Genomic DNA, 23,186 nt, shown 5'->3' on the forward strand with positions numbered 1-23,186 from the left:
TATTCTTAGAAGTTCGATCCATTGGAATGTGTTTTCGTCTATGAATGCAAAATGATGCAATAAAACTATCATGAATCATGAATATATATTTAACTTTTACATAAATTTGATATTTATTATAAACCTATGTATTTCATCCAATTAGCTGTCGCCATTCGTGCAATATGGCCATACAATATTTTACCGTACCGGTCATGCGGGCGTGAAGTATATTCTGTGTTAAACGGTCGGATTGTAAAGGAAAATTCCAAAATTTTCGAAATGCAAACCTTTTCCCAAAAGAAAATATGAAGAATTCACCATTTTGAAGATAACTATTTGCTGATTTGCATAAACCTTGTTATTTAGCCCAAAATATGTTTAAAATAACATTCTAAATATTATATTCGTTATTCTTGAGAAACATAATGTTTACAGCTAACATCACACAACGTTAGTGTTTGACGTAAAAGCTTGCACCCTAACGAGACTTTGTTTGACAATTTTCTGTAGATACATTCTTAACTCGATAGTTATAATACACCTTATAGATGGACAATATTCTTTTGCAAACTATATATTCAAAACATATCCCACATTCGTGATGATAGATTTACGACACTTAAGACACTATGACAATAAAATTGTTAACATTCGATTTACGATATCAAGTTTTGACATTCATGTTTTCATTTTCTGTTTGAATTCCTATTTTTCCTTCAAGTTGTGTTAAACGCGCGTTTGTTTTGTGTTTTATTCTTGGTAAGTGGGAGGTTTGGCTAGCCCTCAACCCGGTTTAATCACCCCACCCGATAATTTGCATTGACCGTCAAAATGGTTGTTCTGTAATTGAAGAAAAGTATGATATGAATAAGAATTTCTCTTTGTATACAGTTCCTCGATTTTCATTGTTTTCGTATGTTGAAGTGTTTATGTATGTTGAACTCGATTATTGAAAACAACACTGCAATAATATAAACGATAAGGGATACAAAGTTTATTGAACAACTTTGTTTACATTACTGTGTAATATTTGTTTCCTTATACAGATGGCTAACTCACATTGGACTAGTTTGGAGACTCGTCTTATATGGTAATAATTGAATGCTCGTCATAATCTATCACCGTTTCTTACACATCGCTGTTATTCGACCAAATAAATTTACATGTATAATATAATAAGTAAAAAGAGAATACTGCATTTTTGTTATTTTATTAAACGTGTTGTAGATATTTCACATAAAAGTATGTTCAGAAAAAAACATTCTTATTATGAAACTGTACAAACTCCTTCAACTATTGAGTAACCAATAATGTCACATGTTTGATATTTTGTGTAAGATAACTGTTTGTTCACTGTACAATGTATTTTAAAATGCAGTACATTCCTCGATAATATGATCCGTGTCTTTTGTATTAACGTAATCACCAATAGTGATGGTATTTTCGTCAGGAAGATCGCCAATGTTATCATTATATCCGACATAACCCCATCTATGTGCGTAGTCTGGCGCAGTAACGTCGTTTTCGTAAGGACTGTCCTTTTCATTCACCACTGAACCGTTTACGTAGACACCGTCCGGTGACTTTTTATTCAATTCATTTCTAGACGCAGGGGAAAACGAATGGGCTTTCTTGAGCGCTTGATTGCTGTTCATTTCACAACCTCTGGGAGAATTCGGCTCACTCTTTGCCGACTTTAAAGACCGTCGTTCTAGTGAAATGCTGGTCACGCCCGAGATGGTGTCTTCGGCGTTCAATCTCGAGGTCAGAGCATCCAGACTTTCCATGGCATCCTTCAAAGAGTCAGTGGTGGTCCATCGGGGAATTCTCGGCGTGCTGATTGTGCTCCATATCGGCGTTTTCGGAGCGTCCTCGTCGTTGACCGCGTAACCACTGTTGATGATCCCCAGGCCAAAACTGCTTTGAAATTCGTAGTTGTGTTCGGATTGGTCGCTCTGGGTGCGTCTATGCGTGCTGTAGCCGCTCGGGATATCATGATAGAAGTCTAGGCTCAACTCCTGGGTGGAGTACATAGTACTGGATCTTCTGAGAGTGTCGTATAGCCTATGCTCCTTTATATGACTGCAATTACATACAAACAGTGAAGGTAAGGAATCTGTAGGAATTTAAACTTGTTAATAACAAACTTATTCATTAATATTGTATAAATAAATTCGTTTCTGTATAATAGCATTCCATTGTTGTTAATAATATATACATTAACAAGTCGTAGCTTAAATATTTTTTTTCTAACAGAAGTCAAACATATAGCCAGTAAATAAACACAATTGCGTTAAAACGATACACGCAATCCCCAATTTGGGAAAACCGGCCTTAATGCCTGCGCATAAAATGTCATCCAACATAAGCATGTGGTGCGCACAGACTAATCAGGGACAAAACTTTCGCTGAGACACGATTTTCGATTACAGAATACTCATATTAAACGAAATATCCCATAAGGGCGAAAACTGTAGTCTTTGATAAGCCTGTGCGGACTGGAAAGGCCAATATATTTATCAATACTTTGTCCACTGTCGGCAAATACTCAAATACTCAAGAGTCACGCTGTGGGAATATCGGGATTAATGCATGTGCATAAAGTGTCGTCCCAGCATAGCGTGTGCAATGTGAACAGATAAAAAAGCGGCGACACTTTTCGCCAATATACCATTTTTGATAAGTAGAGACTATATTACAAATAAACGAAAATATTCCTAAAAGTGTAAGTATTTAATGTTTACTGCACATGCTAATCTAGGGCGACACTTAATGTATAAACATAACGCTCCGTAAGAGTTAGACTCATGTTTGGCATGATTGATAAATTGATTACTTGTTCCACTGTCGGCAAATGATGACTATAGCGACTAATCCTCCGACGAAGATAACGCCGGCCACTGCAATCAGGCTCATTTCCGCGGGCGATAGGGAGCCGTCGGCGTCGGTATTTATCGAAGATAGAGACATGTAGGTGTGGAAAAGGTCCTGAATCTGAGCCCAGTTGTCGGTTATTGACCTGATCAAGAATATGTCGCATGTCGTAATATGTAGCACAGAACAATAAACAGTACGGGTGTAACGTTTATATTTTTTTTATTAAGATTGGTATCAAGCGCACTTGCAAATAATATGTCACTTAACAAGTAAAATTTAAAGAGGACGAGTCAAAAAGAAATGGCATGTACACAACACAGAACTGCTTTCTGATTTGACGTGCACACCAAAAATACGAAACCCATATCATGTTATATTATATAAGTCAGAGATCTTTATAGCTCTTCTTAGAATGAGAACTCTGGATATATACCTTTGTAAGTCGCCGAGTCGCACCGCTGCGTTAGTTGAATTAAACGCACCAACTTGAATTATCGACCTGTAAAGCATGATTGGTTCAGTAAATCAGATGCACCGATAACACAATTGAATGTATGCCGGTACTCGTTCTTTAGAAAAACTGCGCCGACAAAAAATGTGGACACATAATTTGAGACGCGTTATACGAAAATGGGTCTTATGCGATATGTAGCCATCTCCAGACCAGCTTGTTTTACCGCAAAGACAGGTATGGAGGTTCCTTGTCCGATATAAAGACATGCAAGGTTTCGTAGTCTTATTAGCGGACAGGATGAGTGAGTATCTGGAGATACTTTGGCCGCATATAACATAAGACTCATGTTCGCATGACGCGGCTAATTTGTCCTCTTAGTTAGGCCTTTTTAACCGGTTTTTGTAAATAACATATTTCGGTACAGCTGTAATCAATTCCCAAACCAGACTTTGATTTTGTTTAAACATTACATTATTTTTCATTTCCATAAATGAGAATACTTATATCATTTATGCTAAATTACAAAATTGATTGCAGGGCATAATTGGAAAAAAAGTTGGTCCATTTAACTTACATTAGAATTCCCGTGCGGTCTTTTCTCTCTTCTAGGTGCGTCATTTGCACATTTTCAACTTGAAGTAAACGCGCCATTGAACTTGAAACAAGAAACACTACTTAATTTTAACAGGTATAATACAAATGAACATAACCAATAACATACTACAAATTCTACAATGCCATTCGATGAACAATTACTCACAAGAAGCCTCAAAAATACAATACATCAAACCTTTTATTAGTAATTATGGTTATTCAAATTATTACTAGAGTTGATTTCAGCTGGTGTTCAACCCTTGATCTATAATATTACTTACACATATTCAAGAATTTGCAACGCATTACTAATAGTAAAAAACAAGAAAGGAGAGATGAGTTAAGATAATACCTTTGGAGTTTTGCAGACTGTCGTCTGAACGTTTCCTTATCTATAGGAACTGGTATTTCTACAGTGCCGTCTTCGTGTGTGCGCAGAAATGAAAACTTAAATATGAAGGACTGTTGTGAAAATGGGAAATCGAGAGACATCACATAAGAAGTGTTTTACTCCATCCGTCTTTAAATTAAGGCACTTGACTTATTGCCTTTCATATACAAGATAAAAATATCACACAAAGCACTTATCACTAAAAAAACCTAATGACGGTAATCTACGATTGTATCAAAATGTTAGTTTGATCGAAGTCGTTTTCTAAAATGTGTTTGAGGAGGATGGAAAATCATGTATAGTATTCACTGTCCTTCAAGTCCACCGTAATTATTTACATTAAGATACAGACAAACGGTTGTGATAATCAATTAAAAAAAACATCACAAGGTCTTACCACGACAGGCACAGAAGAGGACAATGCGGGTTGCCCCATGTCCGTAGCAAAGACCTCAAAGCGGTACAGTGAAAAGATACTGATGGTCGCGTTCGTCCAGCCTGGCCCTGTTTTGAGCTTGCCGCGCATTGGGTCAATAGTGAACATGTCAGTGTCTCTGTTGAACAAAACCAAAAAGTAAAAAGTAGGAAAATATCGTTAACGAACACATTACATGCAGTCAACTATTATTTTATAACATTATTAATATTTTAAACTCATAACTATTTTTAAAAATGCCATGCTACAGGTATATGCGCAGCGTAATGCGAAAATTGGTCTTTTGCCACATGAAGCCAGCGAATCTCCCAGCCAGACTGTTCGTCCCGCTGTCACGCAGGGCTTAGTGGGCTCATGAGCGGACACGGTAGCTCATGACCAGCGAATGCACAGGCTGATCTGTAGATACGCTGGCCATAAAGAGCAAACGACTCATGTCGCGGCTCATATGTCGTTGCGGATGAATGATTGGTTTGGACATAAAGAGTACGTTCATCAAATTAAAACAATCGAAAATGAGAAAAATTATACAGGTATATACGACACGTGCATGATACGCATTCTTTCAGCAAGTACTGTACATAAATTTCCCATCAACAATTAAATTATGACAACCGTATAATAAGTATTTCGAGAAATTCAAAAGTACACAATCCTGTAAGTAGTCTTACCCATTGCGTAAGCTGTATGTAATGTTGCTGTTAACTCCCTTGTCAGCATCTGTAGCCTGAAAAAACCAGCAATGTCTCTAAACGCTACGAAAACTATTCGTTTACCGGCATGCTAAATCGGATAATTTTATTTGTCTTTGTCCTTTCAGTTTTTTAATGAGCTTTTTAGTTTTTATGATATATACATGTACTAGTAAGGATATATATATATATTTATTTGCAAATAAGCAAAACAATTAATGCAATGAATTCTTAATAGATATACTTGATCGTAACAAAACAATACGTGTACGTATAGTGTGCCATGATTTGTAATTCTTACAATTTATTGTCGGATGATACTGTGTTTTCAATAAATATTGCCATTAGAAATGTTTAAATCACGCTCCTTCTAATGATAATCCAATTAGTGTGAAAGAGTCACGAATGATATAAAACACCATTGAATATTCACTCAAATGAGCATCGCTCTAGGAAAACGGGGTTTAAGCATGTGCGTCAAGTGTTGTCCCAGATCAGACTGTGCAGTACGCACATGAAAATCAGGGACGATACTTTCCTCTCCTATTGTATTTTTCGTTTAAAGTATTCTCTTTTTGGCGAAAAACCATTTTTGGCGTAAATGATCGACACTTTACGCACATGCCGTAAATTTTCATAGAGCGAGGGGCGAAGACATCGCCTTACATTTAAAGTAGGAAGATGAAAGTCGGATCCTCCACCAAACGGCAGATTAATGAAGTACTGGGCTTCCTCAAACACTGGCACATTGTCATTCACATCCAGTACGGTCAGGTTGACCGTAACATTGGCTAAAACCTGCATAGAAACGCGAATACATTTGTTATTCAGCACTTTAAAGTTATGTTCCTATGCAGTAACATGACTATAAAAGATATTGGCTTAGTGTCGATAACCTCTACTCGGAACGAACCTTAGTGTCGATAACCTTTACTCGGAACGAATTTCAAAATCCTTGTACATGTATACCAAATAAAAATATGAAGCATGGAACCAAAAATTATGATTTATTTCATATAATATTTCAAATGCAAAATAGTATGCTATAAGAACGATTACATTAGAAAACGTTGACGAACCTGTGAGTCCAGCAAAACTAAAACGTCCACTTGGTGCGTTTCTTGCTGTTCTCTGTCTAACGGCATCGTCGACATCAGCATATGGCTGGGAACACAAAAGTACAATAGAATAAAGCTTAATATACTAAGTAGTATCTTACTTGTTATTTGAGAGTAAATGCACGCAAGTTGGTATATAAAGTATGCTTAAAACATTCATTTAGGCTGTAGTAATGTATCAGGGCTTAATAAAGTAAACGAAAGGAGAGCTAATTTATAATAATGTGCATGTTCAAAGTACATTTTCATTTTATATATAACGACTGGTTCTAACCAGTTAACCAGTTCTTGAAATACACCATCCATTTATTGTCTACAAACCTGCGGTTATCAACAGCAAATCCCGTCGTTAAACAAGCGTAAGAGTTGCCTTTTAACTGGAAAAAAAACACAACAATCTTTATGTAATTATATATTGTATATGTAATTAGGTAATAGATTTTTGTATCGGATGTAGATATTAAAATGCATAATTGTTAATTAAGTGCGTGTGTCTATTAAATACAAATGGATTTTAAAGACTTTTCATAAACGCATGAAAACCAATACAAGATATGGAACGTTTAGAAGTCTTTAAATCTTGTTGAAAACGGGCTTACTGTATTTTCAATGATTACTCTAATGCCACTTGAAGATAGATTTAAAGATTTCAACATGATCATATGCAGTGTATGTATACAATGTATCAACAAAATATATCAGTACCGGAATAGCATCAATTAAAGTTCCAATCGGCACATTCTCCGGTACTTTCATGTTGACTTTCAGATAGGAGAAGGTCGCGTTCCAGTCAAAAATCACTGATACTGGTACCAGACTGCAGCGCCTGAAATAAATAGGTCGTGCTCTGAGAAAAAGGGTGTTAATGCATGTGCGTAAAGTGTCGTCCTAGATGAACCTGTGCAATCTGCACTGGCTAACCATAGACGACACTTTCCGCTTTTTCTATATTTTCCATTTAAAGAAAGTCGCTTCATAGCAAAAATCAAGTTTAGGACTGCACATGCTAATCAGGTACGACACTTTACGCACGTGCATTCAACCCCGTTTTCACAGAGCGCGGCTAAAATATATTTGAAAGGCAGCTTTAATTGAAACGTGCCGATTTTTTTTCGAAACCCTTTTGAAAGTTATCATGTCATCGATGCAAACAAGTTGTCATGTTGTGTGAAGACGGTATGCTCGTGGTTTAATGTTAAAGTATGTCGACAGCCAGCTTTGCTTTGAAATGTCTTATGAAGATACGTCGAGATGTAACGATATATTATTTCAAATAAAACACAAAGGAATAAAAGTTATAAATAAATATGAAATATTAATAATTCAGTCATACGTTAAATACTTAATACAGTCAGTGCTGCACGATATCTACTAATCTTTATTTTTTCCATACATATGGCTGATATTAAGGAGGTAAAAAGTAATATTCACCTGTCACTTTGGTCTGCCGGGTTATCACAAGCCTTGGCAATAAACCTGTAACTGCCCTTATATTCTACCGTGCCCCGTACAGTGATGTTTCCTGTCCGCCCATCCACCGTGAAAGGAACATTCCCTAGCGAGAGCGACTCATCGATGAAATAGCTGACGTTAGCGTTGCCGGTCCCGTTCTGATCACCGTCTGTTGCGGACAGCTTAAAAAGAATTCCAATGTATATCGTTTATTTTTTTCTGCGTTTCCAATAGACTAGTATTCAAGTCATTAGGTCAATTATAAGGGCCCTATTTTAATGTCATATCAATGTCTAATATACTTCAAGTTTTAACATTACAAAATATAGAATTGGCTTTTTTTACACTTGTTTAATGAAACAATGCATGAAGTTTCCATAGTAAATAATTAGTACATGCATAGTAAAAACAGATCAGAATGTATTGCATGTATATCCAAACAATATGGAAGGTTTTAATTGTTATATTTTATATTGTTATACTCTCATTATATTTAACTATCCGACGTTTTAAAACTTATGATTATGATATTTTCTTCGTGAAAAGTATACAGGTATACTTAGGAAAGGAACACGTACAGTTCCAATGAACGCATTGGGCGACGTGTACGTTGCCTCGAACAGGTACCCGGATTCTTCGAATTGCGGTGTTCTGTCATTGATGTCAAGCAGAGTGATGACCACTGTGGCAGTGTTTGATGACCTGTTCCCTACTCGGTCCTCGCCGGCTATCTACAACGACGTAGATGGAATGTTTTAGAATCTCTCATATGTTAAAGGACAACACAACCGCGATAATTTGTATATAATGACGAAAACGGACCACGTGCTATTGTCAAATGAGTGTTCATTTTTAGTTCGTGTTGATTTGAATATTTGGACTCACTGCAGTAAACATTAATAGTTCCAAACTCTATGATTGGAATATTAAATAATCGGTAAATATAACAAGAATTAGTTAATACCAAACTTACCAGTATGACAATAAATCCGTTCGTTTCTCTGTCCATCGCCGACCTGACATCTACACTGAGAACGCCTGTGTCACCCACGGAAAACCCTGTCGTATTGCTAACAATCTTGTAGCAAATCTCGGCATTTGGACCCTGCAAGAGCGACACAAGCATTAAATCCATTAAGTTTCCATGTTTAACGTTACTCCACAAATACATGTATCTTTAAAGTAGTTACACAATTATATTCTTTTTTTACATTTTCTAATAACACGTGTTCATTTTATGTGATTAATCTGAGCAGATAACACAGATTTTATAACACCAATATCATATAAATAAAGGAAAAACCCTTAATATTAATAAAAATATGTTTATTTATTTCGAGAAATAATCAATTAACGCACTATGTCGCAATCAGTAGCGCGGACTTTGGTCACATATCCCAGGCTATGTTCAGGCAAGGACACGTTGTAGAGAGTCGGCTGGAACTCAGCGGCACAGTCATTGACGTCTAAAACTGTGACAATTAACACGGCTGCTGCTGTCTTTTTAACGTCATCTTCTTGGTAACACTTAAAAAATACAATACGCAATATGAACGAATATGCAATATGTACGAACGTGTGTGCACACTTGAGGCAACATTGCTAATTTTTTTTTAATTATAGCACCGACAATCTTACTGATGGTTAAAACGTACAACTGTAAGCACTTGTTATTATGACGTTATTTGCCTGCCTTTAGTTGGAGATTTAAGGACGGTATTTGCCTGTTTAGTTGGAGATTTAAGGACGGTATTTGCCTGTTTAGTTGGAGATTTAAGGACGGTATTTGCCTGTTTAGTTGGAGATTTAAGGACGGTATTTGCCTGTTTAGTTGGAGATTTAAGGACGGTATTTGCCTGTTTAGTTGGAGATTTAAGGACGGTATTTGCCTGTTTAGTTGGAGATTTAAGGACGGTATTTGCCTATTTAGTTCGAGATTTAAGGACGGTATTTGCCTGTTTAGTTGGAGATTTAAGGACGGTATTTGCCTGTTTAGTTGGAGATTTAAGGACGGTATTTGCCTGTTTAGTTGGAGATTTAAGGACGGTATTTGCCTGTTTAGTTGGAGATTTAAGGACGGTATTTGCCTGTTTAGTCGGAGATTTAAGGACGGTATATGCCTGTTTAGTTGGAGATTTAAGGACGGTGTTTGCCTGTTTAGTTGGAGATTTAAGGACGGTATATGCCTGTTTAGTTGGAGATTTAAGGACGGTATTTGCCTGTTTAGTTGGAGATTTAAGGACGGTATTTTCCTGTTTAGTCGGAGATTTAAGGACGGTATTTTCCTGTTTAGTTGGAGATTTAAGGACGGTATTTGCCTGTTAAGTTGGAGATTTAAGGACGGTATTTGCCTGTTTAGTTGGAGATTTTAAGGCAAAATATGTTAACTCGAAAGCACTTAACGATCTGCGATTGTGAAATAATAACAATTATTCACGGTAAAACATATACATTGTACAAGCATGCAAAAATGTCAGGACGCATATAACGTGCGCCTGAAAACTGTGTCAACTATACAAAAAATAAATTTACCAAAAGATCTAGTCTTAGAGCAGGGTCTGTTTCTCGATCAATTGCAGTGTGGATTCGAATTCGGCCAGTCCGCGAGTCCATCTCAAGATGAGCACTGATGTTACGAGAATCTGAAACACAACGAAGCAACATATTGCAAAAAACCCAGACGGGTTTGTTATTGTAATGCAGATCTAGTCAAATATTCGTCTTTTGAATTTTTCTTGTTTGTTATTGTTCTAATATTTTATTATTGACTAGTTTCAAATTGAATAAACTGTAGTCGCAGTAATTAAACATTTGTACAATTTATACCAAGAGTCGATTGAAATTGTCAACGCGAAAGTCTTCATCAACAGCATACCTTTAAATGCATACACCACTGTAGCATTGACTCCTAGGTCCTGGTCATAGCAATGGATTGGCGGAAATGAAGTCATCCATTCGGTTGTACTCTGAAGGAAAAAGGTAAATGTCGATGCAACTGCAACATATATATGTGTATAAAACAAAAAATATTTTGCGCACAATTAAATGCAATTGTTAAAGCTTGAATTACGGTTTGTCGTTTGAGACCAATAGTCACTTTCCATAGGAACACTCATGAAACTTGGCCTGGAATTTTATTTTTCCTACATATTTGTGTTTTAGCATCATTTTTCTAGTACCGACATCCGTTCTTATATCGAATTCAGTATTGCGATGAAAAAGTTATGCATACTGCTACGACAAAAAAAAATGGGTACCTCTTCTGTGACATTGATGATATACTCAGTGTTATCAAAGGTAGGCGTGTTGTCATCCACGTCGATGACTTCTACGATAAGCTCCGTTGTGGCTGTTTCGGGATCATTACCCTTAAATACCGGAACAAAATTACATAAGTTAACATAGGTGTCGCGTTTTGAGAAAACTGCACATTATGCATGTGCGTAAAGTGTCATCCCAGATTAGCCTGTGCCTAAACTTGATTTTCGGTAAGGAGGGACTTCCTTGAAACTACAAATAACATAAAAGCGGAAAGTGTCGTCCCTGATTAGCCTGTGCGGACGACGCACATGCATTAAGCCCAGTTTTCTCAGAACGCGACACATATTATTAATTGCAAACGTAACGAAGATACAAAGTGAAAAGTTGTGTTTTATATACTGCGGCTCGTGTGAGAGCATTAACTATGCAAAGCCAGTATGGACTTCTGACACTATAAGCCACAATAAGTATAAAAAACACCATCATGTTCTCAACAAATTTCGTTCGCTGTGTCATGGTCTCCACTGATAGTTAAACGCGTGTTAAGGTTTTGATAACTTTTTTTAAAGCTTTCTCTGTTTTGACCGATGGAATCGCTATATACATTGTTTATGTAATATAGTATCAGCTGTTTTTGTGATGTATTCTACTATTTTATCTACGTTAGATCACACTTTTAATCTTAAGTCGCGCCACTAATTACAGATTGTATTATTTTAACTCGATATGCATATTTTATGACCTGAATACATACCGATGTGGCCACTACAGATAGTCTGTGTGTGCGTGTCTGTTCGTAATCCAGCGGCTGACTATTACGAACGATGCCTGATGGGATGATTGACAGCTGATTACTTCCGCCCTGCAAATACACAATGTGTATAGTTTATTTGAGGCTTAACGAAACCGTTAAATGGCTGACAAGTGTCTTACGGTTATTATTAATGGTGTGTTCTATTGAGCCTCGTTCTGGGAAAAGAGGACTTGATGCATGTGCGTAAAGTGTCGTCCCAGATCCGCCTGAGCAGACCGTTTAAGAAAATACTTCCTTTACAAGAATCATACCATACTAGCGGAAAGTGTCGTCCCTAGTAAGCCTGTGCGGACTGCACGCACGTGCATTAAGTCCGGCTTTTTATTCCAGAACGCGTCATAATGTTTACTAAACCCTTTTCTCAAATATGTCATGAAAGTATCTCCATGAATATAAAATGTTGTGATTGTTCGCATTAAGTTTTAAAATAGCTTCAACACGTTCAAATATGCCTTTGACATGCAAACTGTGTCATACATTTAAAATGCAAATCAACGAGTACTGTTAGAGCCAAAGTCTCACAAAATGTTACCATTCCATATAAGGCTGTTATTTTCTTGTTTGAAACCAATTTGAAGCTAAGTCATTGTACCTGTCCTCGACGAAAGAGGAATGATTGGTTGGTGCAGTCTTCATCTATGGGGACAAGCGGTTCTTTTCCAAAATCAACGATTGTTGAATTAATGGTCGTATTCTGAAAATATAATAATAGTGGTGGAAATATTATTAAGTCCGAACATTAATAATTTGATACACAAAAATAAATTGCCTTGGTATAGAAAATATTATGAACACTTACCTTTATCGGTTATGCACGCTATAAATATGGAGTACGGCACTCCAAAGAATGCCAAAGAAGTACCAAAATGGCACAAATACAATAATGTGAATAAACAACAAAAAATGTTATTAACTCATGCTTTTCGCCTGCAGGTTACACTCGAATAACAGATATAAAAAAGTGCTTAACTATGAACATTATGAATTTATTCATTACAATTAGCGGCGAACTTACCTCTGGGACTGAAATCGTGTATGTCGAATTCCTAAACTTAGGGGCGTCCGTGTTGATAGCGTACACAAGCAGTTTTACAGAGCGTTCAACCTTCAAAGTACAAAATTATAGTTGTACCTTCTAATTACCGCCTTCAAAAACATGTACATTACATTAAATCTCAGTGAGCAAAAACACTTCATTTCTTTCAGAAAATAACAGTAACAGTGTCAAGTGATTCCAACAGCAAATAACAAAATATATATATAATTTGCCATATAATACTTCTGTTTCCTCGTATAATCACATGTAAAAACAGAACCTTTCCGTGATTTTTTTTATCACCACTCGTATTTTATTAAACCTGAAAACGTATGTTATGTGCGTCGCAGTCACATTTTATAAGGTTAAATTTGTACAAATACAAATAAATGTTTCTGTAAAAGATTCACGTGAATAGTTGCTTACCATGTTTGATCGGCGTTGCAGATTCTGGCACTGCATACTACACTGTTGGGGCGACACCTGCACAAAAATTAACAGAAATATTTCGCTAACGTTAGCAGAGACTGAAACTACACATTTTGTCGACCCCAGTAGAAGTTACCGAAAAACGATTATAAACATGCATAAGCATTACATACTATATAAGACCGGTTATATTAAAACACATTTATAATGTACTCGTATGTTAATGACAGGCTCATTTTTTAATATTTCACAAGGTGGGCTGCGATCAGCAGTTTTAAAAGGTTCAATGTTGTTTCAGCGTTCTTAAATTTCTTATTTCGACAAAAGCCCATATCCTCTTGAAGACGTTTACCAGTTAATGAGCCTCCAGTGAAATGAGCGTAAGTTCAAGAAACGCAAATGTATGCTTAAGAAAGACGCCACGAAAAAAGAAAATGAACCCTTCAGCTATGCGCTACTTTCAATGCACATGGTATTGCATGATGATGATGATGATGATGCTGATGATGCTGATGATGATAATGCTGCTGCTGCTGCTGCTGCTGCTGATGATGATGATGAATGCTGCTGCTGCTGATGATGCTGATGATGATGATCGTGGTGAAGCTACTTACGAAGCAAGGCTTTTGCAGGTCAATATTCAACACAATCTTCGATTCGTTAGCCTCGTCAGTCATGTTAAATAATGAGCAAGGCTCCTTGAACGTGATGTTTACTCCAGAAGACGTGAAAGTCGCAATAGCTGAACCTAGCAATAAAAGAGAAACACTTCGTGAACTACCAGTATATATTGTTTATATTTAATATTATCCTTTTTCTTATGTATAAGGGATTTCAAAATCAATCGTATTATTGTTATAGGAATTTAAGACAGGTATTTCATTCGATACTATATTTAAAGCCGCACACCTTGAAATGAAGTACATGTTAATCAATACATATAGATGCAATTTGAAAGTGTGCAAAAATGTCCATAAATATATAGCCTAGTTAGCAAGATTTTTTTTAAATTTTATAACCGAAAGTAGGATTTCTAGACGTATACGTCCATTTCGACAAACGCGATTATTTTTAAAGCGCAAAAGAGACGGATTTCTACCTTATAACCACCAAATACATTCTAACTGGCATAGATAAAATATGTTTATTATTTATACTTAAATTTACTATGCCATGTATTTTATTTCAAGGTGTGTGGCTTTAAAGGCATGGAAAGAAAATATGCAATAAATATTTCTCCGCAAAAACTAAGTAAGACACTTTTTCAAATAGATAATCATGAATATTCCAAAAAGATATAGTTTATTTTAGAGAAAACTGTTAATGGTGTAGCTTAATTGAGTTTAAGATGTTAAAGTAAAGACCCAGCATCTTTGGCATCCTTTGATTCTGCATTTGTTATAGGCAGCCTTCATTAATCGAAACATTAATGCGATATTTATATACACATACACATATAGAGAAAGATCAACCAATTATAATACAATAAATCGAGTTAAGCTTGTACAGACTGATATGATAGTCGTATAAAGGAATTAAGTCGGAAAGATGTCAGCAGCAATAAAAATAAAACCATCTGTAATAAAATGCAGACACGTGGTTGAGTGTATGTATGGTACTAGAGACTGAGTCGCGCTCTATGCAAACGGGTCTTTATGCATGTGCGTAAAGTGTAGTCTCAGATCCAGGGACGACACTTACCGCTTTTATGCAGTTTTTCAATTGAGGTAAGTCTCTTCTAAACAACAATCATGTCTAAGAAGAATTTGTCGTCCCATAATAGTCTGTGCGTACTGCACATTCTTACCAGGGACGATACTTTACGCACGTGCATTAAGCTCGCAGTTCATAGAGCGAAGCTCAAATGAATTACGATCCTGCGTTGTGTAAACAAACTTGTGGGTAAGACTAAAGCCGTGAGGATTTAATACTAGGAATATTCGAATGCCACACACCAAAATGAAAACGGAATGGTTTGTTGGCCGATATATAGCTATTATGCAGATTCTACTGGCACTTAAGTTCGTACATGCTTTTTTTGCATTGTTTATTGGTACGTTAGTCGTTTTACAACGAATTTCTTTCTTGGTCTACTGAATGATCGTCGAGTTGCATATTATAATTATGCAATATGTAAAAATACGTGTATTTATACTCACCAACTGTTGTGTTATCTGAAACTGTTATTAGGATTTCGTCTGTACTGTTACACGGATCCATCATACATCCCTGGTTACACACCTGCGATGTCACGTGACTACAGCAGAACATAATCACGGCCACTGGGAAAACGAGGCCCCGTACCATGGTCTGGAAAAAATGGTTAAATTTGTGAAGCCTATACATATGTTTCTAAATCTGTAACATCTAAAAGTGCTATGCACAGCAGAAATTGTTTATATTAAGCCAAAGAAAATACTAGGATGCCGTACTATGTTGCATTCCTAACCACAGGTGGTTAGCGTGTGGCTATGAAAATAATTAGTGAAAACATCATTATTTAGAATGATAAATCAATCAATGTATACCAAAAAATAAACTTTTCTGAATAAAAATAATATCCTTATCAAATATACATATTTGATAATGAATTGTTTAGTTTTTTTCAGAAACGTTGATTTTTCGGTATAATTTGTGACGGATAAGACACAAAATTAGGGAAGCGTACGCGCAAGTTGCGTTTTTTTTAATGTGACACTTTTTATCGGGCAGATTATCTATAATCTTTCTGAAGTTATCTGTCATACAAATTCCAACGGCACAAATTGGTCTTATCAAGATGCGTTCAGAACAATACCAATTGACCTTTCGACAGCGAGAGTGAAGCCACGCCCACCGATTTCAAGGGGGGTCACTCCGCCGAAGTCCGTCATAAAAATGGCTACGCGAATCGGCCGCATAAGTGAACCAAAAAGGCCTCATGGTATACCAGAAAAGCCATACAATAGTTTTTATTATCATTGAATAGTGGTGCTGAATATAATTATCATATCTATTAAATAGTCAAAACTTTTTTATTAGTCTACTTAAAAGCCGTTAAATTTATCATCAAAGTCGGCAAAATTATCGCCAATTATCGCATACAGTATGAATTGTTCGTTAGTCACAATATTTTTCCTTGAGTAATAGATGTTTCAGTTTTTTAATTAAAAGCCGTTAATTTTTGCAACCGATGGCAACATCGCAAATGTGGCACAGGTAAGTAAATTTATTATAATAGAAGACGAAGAACGTTTTTATTGAAATCCGATATAACACATATCTACAATGCGTTTGGTCAAAATGACCCATGCGCATTGTTATAATCGTATAACAAAGTCAAAGTCGTCAAAAAAGTAACATACACAATATATTATTATATATTATTATTTCCTCGAAAACTATCTTCTGCAATGTTTAAAATATAAAAAGTTGAAAGAATTTTCATGTACAAAAAAACTCGCTAATCAGACCGGGTTTTCAAAGGGTCATTCACAGTTTGCGGCATCTGTTTTGATAACGGATTAGTAGAAAGCCCACATATGGTGAAAAATGACACTTATTGGCCCCTATTGATAATTACTTGCGCATTTGAAAATAGTTTCTTAACTTACATTAAATTTGGAAGACTTAAACCGAAAGAAATAAAAAATGTTTTATTCTATGTGATATTATTAAAAATAATAACTGATTGTCTTTATTATTACGATTTCATTAGCATTAAAAAAATCTAGCAAAGTTTATAATGTCTTATTTATTTGCCGACTGCATTAGAATGTCAAATTTATTTAACGTTGGCCACCTTTGAAAAATGGTTTTAAATGTTCCTTTCTAATTTGTCTATATAGAGGATAAACAAGTACAAAGTTATACTCTTTTTTATAACGTGTCCGTTGCAAAACTTACATTTTCTATTTTCGCGTAGTATCTTATTATAACGACTGTGTTTTGCTTTCGGGCGATCGCTTAATATGTTGAGATTAAGCTGTTCGTGTGGACGACCACAAAGACGAATCCAACGTTTGAATTTTTCAAGATTAGTACCCGGTTGAGGGAACGGAAAAAACGTACTTCCATCTTTTAACCGTTCTGGATACCTTGTGTCTGAAATACAAGTGCCATAACAGCACCTTTCAACCATTTTCTTTGTTTAAAACACAGAATTACGTATAAGCTTATGTGTCGGACAACGGCGAGTTTGACGGACAAAATGGCGGATAGTAACGGGCCTAATCTATGCTGTAATCTGATTGGTTAATAAGCCTGTCAATCAATCGGCTGTCGAAAGGTCAATTATCCGATGCAATTGTGTATAATGCAGATTACGATACGGGTCGGCACGATATTGATGAAAATGATCTAAATCATATCATCAATGCGATAGAATCCCTCGCATAGCTCACGGTGTCCATAGTAACATTTTTCCCAGGGAACAAGTTTAATAGTTTATTTAAGTCTCATCCACAATTCATCATAACCATTATTACAATTAAATATGCATAGCATGTATGAATGTGGCCATTCTAAGCGAATTATAAGAGACTATATATCAAAATCTCATAAAAGCTGACATAAAATACAACATATCATAATATATTACACTTATCAAACTAAAATGTATCTATTTAAAGTTTTAATAATTATAATGTTCACTGTAAAACTATAACAACGTCCAGCTGGACATACGAGCTAAATTGGCAGTTAAAGAAGTTACAAATATTTGACCAATGAAACACTAAATTATGAACGTAAAATACTATTAAATCACATTTTATCTAATTAGACGGAGAATAAAACATTCGAACAAAAAAACAAACATAATAAAAATAATAGTCGTTAAAGATGTCAAACAACGTTATTATATTGCAAATGGTTAATTTATTTGTATTGATTAGATGATAAAAACTAAACGATCAAAATATACGTATATAATGGCATATTTCCGACCAGTGTGTATGTGTACTCCCCATCTTGGAACTTAAAATATACTTACCGGTATGCAGTGGGAAATTCGGGGATTATTTATGTACAGCGAGGTAAAACGAGTTCATTAACATAAATTAAAAGACACAAAGATAAGTTGATTTGTGTTTTTCCACCTATTGTATTTACCGGTATAAAAATAACTTATAAATAAAGATAAACCGTGATGTATTTATTTGCTTTAAAAAACACAATATTTACTGTGGAAAATTTGACTCTATAAATTAAAGACGAAATGAAAATAGACGGATACATCATGAATTAAATTCGCTAAGGATTGCAGTTTTACTAGTCATTTAAACAAATTAACCTTGATATGGAAAGCGAATATTAAATACATTTCACTAAACAATAAGAAAAAACGATACGCGTGTCAATGCGTGCTTTATTGCCGATAAATGACCGGAAAGAACCGAATCCCCAATTTATCCTCGAAAAAAAAGCATGCATAGGTGAAATTAATACGCTAAATGTGCAATTAAGGACGGTTTAAAGATCAAGTTTAATTAATAAAAAATAAATTGTGTAGCAAGAAAAATAACTTCCTTTGCGGTTTCCGCTCGTCGAATTCCAAATTAAAATTTATAATATAAATTTTTGCAATCACATCTTCATATGATACCCGAGTTTTTGTGAATACCCTATTATTTGTATTGAAATACGAACACAATCGTCCCTACGATACTCTCATGTCGGTTTACAGTCAACTCGTACCCAAGTCAAATCGTACCTTGGTCAACTCGAATTTATTAGGGTAAACTTGCACGCTAGTCAACTCGTACCGTGGTCAACTCGTACCTTATTTAAACTTTTCATTTGGAAATTGGTTCTAGACGAGTAATTTATGGCAAATTTTATGCATACACACGCACACTTATGTAACACCTGCAGAGTTTAATACACAATTGTTTCGTTCCATACTTTCTTTTGATGAAGCGGTCTTAACACAATGTTATCAACACGAAAAAAATTGTTTTGAATACAGGTAGAAAAATATTATTTCACTCGTGAAAATTATATTTAAGTAAACAACAGATACAAGGAGGTTCGAATAACCAAGTTCCTCTTTTTTCCTATCCATGTGAAAGCTCTATCCTAGCATCGATTGTGAGCGGGGCTGCAGTGAAAGTTGGTTACCAGGCTGAAACCCCGATTTCAATCTAACACACCACCATTATTTTAAATGTGACTGAGCACAGCTTAAATAAACATACATTTAAGAACATTTGAGCCGCGTTTTGAGAAAACTGGGCATAGTGCATGTGCGTAAAGTGTCGTCCCAGATTAGCCAGTGCAGTCCGCACAGGCTAATCAGGGGCGACACTTTCCGCTTTTATGGTATTTTTAGTTCCATGGAAGTCCCTCCTTACCGAAAATCAAATTAAGGCGGAAAGTGCCGTCCCTTATTAGCCTGTGTGGATTGCACAGACTTATATGGGATGACACTTTACGCACATGCATTAAGCCCAGTTTTCCCAAAACAAGGCTCATTTGTTCATTCTGTCAGGATCTATCGAACAAACTCGTGAACTCGAGAGGTGCTCATTTTCTGCTTTTGTAATAACTACGTGCCTCGCGACATCTGTGTTATCCTTATTAACAATCGATATCCCACTTATTTAATTTGTTTATCAGTATGTTGTAATTCGCATGTCTGACGTTATCAACTATGTGCTCACCTTAAATATTCATGTTTGAGGTATGTAGAAAATCGAATTAAAAATGAAAGACATTGTAAAGATGTGAAAATAATAAGTCTGTGAGTCACGTGCCATTCATCGAAGGTTCTTAACTTAAGATTAATTACTATATTTTTTATATTTATTTGAAATGTTTCAAAGCAAATTAAAGACTGCGTATCACTGTTGACATAAAATACCAAATACAATTTATTGAATGTTCAAACGAGATAATAATATATAAAAAAGAACACATTAATATAGAAAAATGCATTTGGATTAATACATGGGTGTTAAACATTAACTATTTATCACTCGAATATCAGCAACACGGTATACGGTTGAACTATATTAAACTGTCTGTCCACATATTTTATTTCGGTTTAATCGACTGCTTTGCTGGTAGCGTGATATGTAAGAAAAAAAGAAGCGTGTATTACAATCATACGCATAATACCTTAAAGCATAATGTTGAACTAATTAAAACTGAAATAAACGTGAGCGGTGGAGACTTCATTCAACGTGAAGGTATTTGAAAATCGTTTCGTGTTCATTTATTGCATGCTACTATATTAATCAAATCGCATCATATTACATACGTACATGTTCCATTCAATATTCAAATAAATTAAAACTGTGAAAATGGATGAACGAATCATTTATATTCTTACAGAAACACTAAATACGTTTAAACTCTTACCTTTTGTTTCTGATGTTTAAATTCCATAGGCCGAGCTCTAATCACAGTTCTAATGAAATCCGCAATATTCACTCCGCGCCCGAAATGAAATCCCCGTCGATAAGAGAGTACAATATCAAAACAATGGCAGAGTAGCAATTAAATATTCACTTGAAATTTATGGGCACTATCAAAAGATATCGAACTAACCATTTAAGCAGCGGCGTGTCTTTGCATATATTGACATCGACCGTTTTATTACCCGCTCTCAAATACCACGACGCGCATGCGTTATCAGAGATTTAAGTTGAGTCGGGCATCGCTTGTTTTCTTGTCAGGGTTTTGAAAGGTAAATATCAAGTGTTTTGATGCTAACCAACAAGATATTGTCAAGCTTTTCATTGACCAATCAAATATTAGATCATAATCCTGTATGCCAATTCAAGAGGATGTGTTTTATCTTCAAATAAAACGTGATACGAATTACGTTATCTACATGGTGTCATATCAATTAGTGAAGTAATACACGCGCGAAATAGGCTCGGCACGTGTGAAACTGACTAGTGAAACAACATTTATACGTGTACTCAATGAAACTATCTTAAAGAAAAAAAGTATTATTTTAAACGCTGCATAAAAGCTCTTTATTAACAGTTTTGAAATATTATTCGCGCGTGTTGCCAACATTGAAACTTCGATACATATGATAATAATAAAGTCCTTTGGACGCAAAAGCAGCAATGGCATGCATATGTTATTATTACTTTTTATTAATTTACCGGTTATCAAGTTGTTTTTGTGTGTTTGTTTGCTTTTTATAAATAGACAATAGCTTTCGCGCCTTTTATAGTATTGCTGCTATTTTTTTATTTACCTAAGTGTTTTGAGCAAGAAAATACCATGAAAACAATCGAAATCCTTCAATTATTTATAATAAAGTAAACAATAATAGCTCATAACAATATGAAGATAATACAACATATTTTTTCTGCTTAACAAAATTACCACAAGAAGACAGGTTAAACAGTTATATTTTCTTACAAAAGAATCACAAGACAATATCTAAATAATGGTTGTAGTACATACTATCAACTTGAAAGATATCGTCACGGTCAACCATACGTTATGATCTACGTATCGTACATAGGTGTTTTTTTCTGTTAAGAAAAGTGTAAAGTGAGTCCGAGATTCGTTACCTAAATTGGATTTTTCGTGATTTTTAAAAATAAAATTCGTGGCGACTTATCGAATTGAAAAATAACGTGTAACGTTAATCACCGATATCTAATTTTTTTATCAAACTGTTGGCGCAAATTGAAATTAGTAGCAATATGCATTATTCTGCAATGAAAGAACTACCACTGTTATTGCCGCATCAGTAGTTTCTAATGAAACGCATAACCTTGGTTACTGACAGATATTTACTTGATTATTTCTGTTTCTTAAACTTGTTTTTCGGACAACCGGACTTTCTTAATAAGCCGAGTTTTGTGTTTTCAGGAAACGGGATTTACATTGCCTTTATAAGCCTAAGGCTTTATTTGATGCCGTTCTTTAACACATGTGTCTTAACTACTAACTAATCCATTTATACAAAAATGAAAACCATCAAATTTGAAACTCCCCAACAATAGATAGGATTGTTTTCAGCAGCCCATAACGTTATGAGCTCATAATAAAAATCGACCCATAAATATCCATAAACTAGAGGAAGTGGGCAATATTTATCAATACGTCGGACCACAGATACATAAGTGCCACTTAAGACAGGCCGGGTTGTCACAGCTCACCCGTTCAATATCGACCGGAAAATTTATCAGGAAGGCTTTACGCTAAAATGTGACAAATTCCGCGTGGCGTCTGTGACAATCTTCTCTCTATATATCTTTATATATCTCGGACAACTGAAGAATCTTGCTGTTATGAAGTTTAACGATGCAATTTCAGGCATTTTATAGAGCAGTGAAAAGCGTATAAACATTTTATTTTGTCGATTAAACACTTTTTTTTAAACATTAAACGATTTTATGTATTAGTTGTTTTTATGCTCCTTTTAAAACTAGCGTATAATTGCTTAAAATTAATTCCCAAACATTCAACTGTGCTAAAAAAAACGCCAAAAGGAAGAAACATTGAAATACAAAATAAATGGATGAAATTTTTAAGGATTCCTAATTCATAGTATCGCAATGCATAACCATTATCCAAGGGTGACAACGCTGACCAAGCATTATTTCCGTTTATTATCTACCTTGAATGTGAGAACATGATCCACCATATGATCGTGTATGTTTACGTGCGTTTTCCGAAGTTAACGAGGTGTCCCGACA

The 23,186-nt window shown here is 35.3% G+C and overlaps 1 protein-coding gene across 1 annotated transcript; it reads right to left on the minus strand.

Annotated features, from left to right (window-relative positions):
- Positions 1–1,176: 1,176 nt before the first annotated feature.
- Positions 1,177–21,102, minus strand: LOC127851327 (protocadherin Fat 4-like). The gene is made up of 25 exons (XM_052385034.1): positions 20,878–21,102; positions 15,696–15,846; positions 14,151–14,284; positions 13,534–13,590; positions 13,087–13,176; positions 12,664–12,765; positions 12,012–12,119; positions 11,254–11,364; positions 10,872–10,962; positions 10,529–10,638; positions 9,356–9,523; positions 8,970–9,101; positions 8,575–8,727; positions 7,976–8,178; positions 7,250–7,370; positions 6,866–6,921; positions 6,506–6,590; positions 6,093–6,224; positions 5,406–5,461; positions 4,696–4,852; positions 4,260–4,354; positions 3,888–3,968; positions 3,293–3,358; positions 2,819–3,001; positions 1,177–2,064 (listed from the first exon to the last, which is right to left on the minus strand). The coding sequence occupies exons 1-25, from the start codon at positions 20,902–20,904 to the stop codon at positions 1,350–1,352; spliced, it is 3,384 nt and encodes a 1,127-aa protein (XP_052240994.1). The 5' UTR covers positions 20,905–21,102; the 3' UTR covers positions 1,177–1,349.
- Between the last annotated feature and the right edge of the window lie 2,084 nt (positions 21,103–23,186).

This window comes from Dreissena polymorpha, chromosome 11 (genome assembly GCF_020536995.1).
Source record: "Dreissena polymorpha isolate Duluth1 chromosome 11, UMN_Dpol_1.0, whole genome shotgun sequence".
Lineage (NCBI taxonomy): Eukaryota > Metazoa > Mollusca > Bivalvia > Myida > Dreissenidae > Dreissena > Dreissena polymorpha.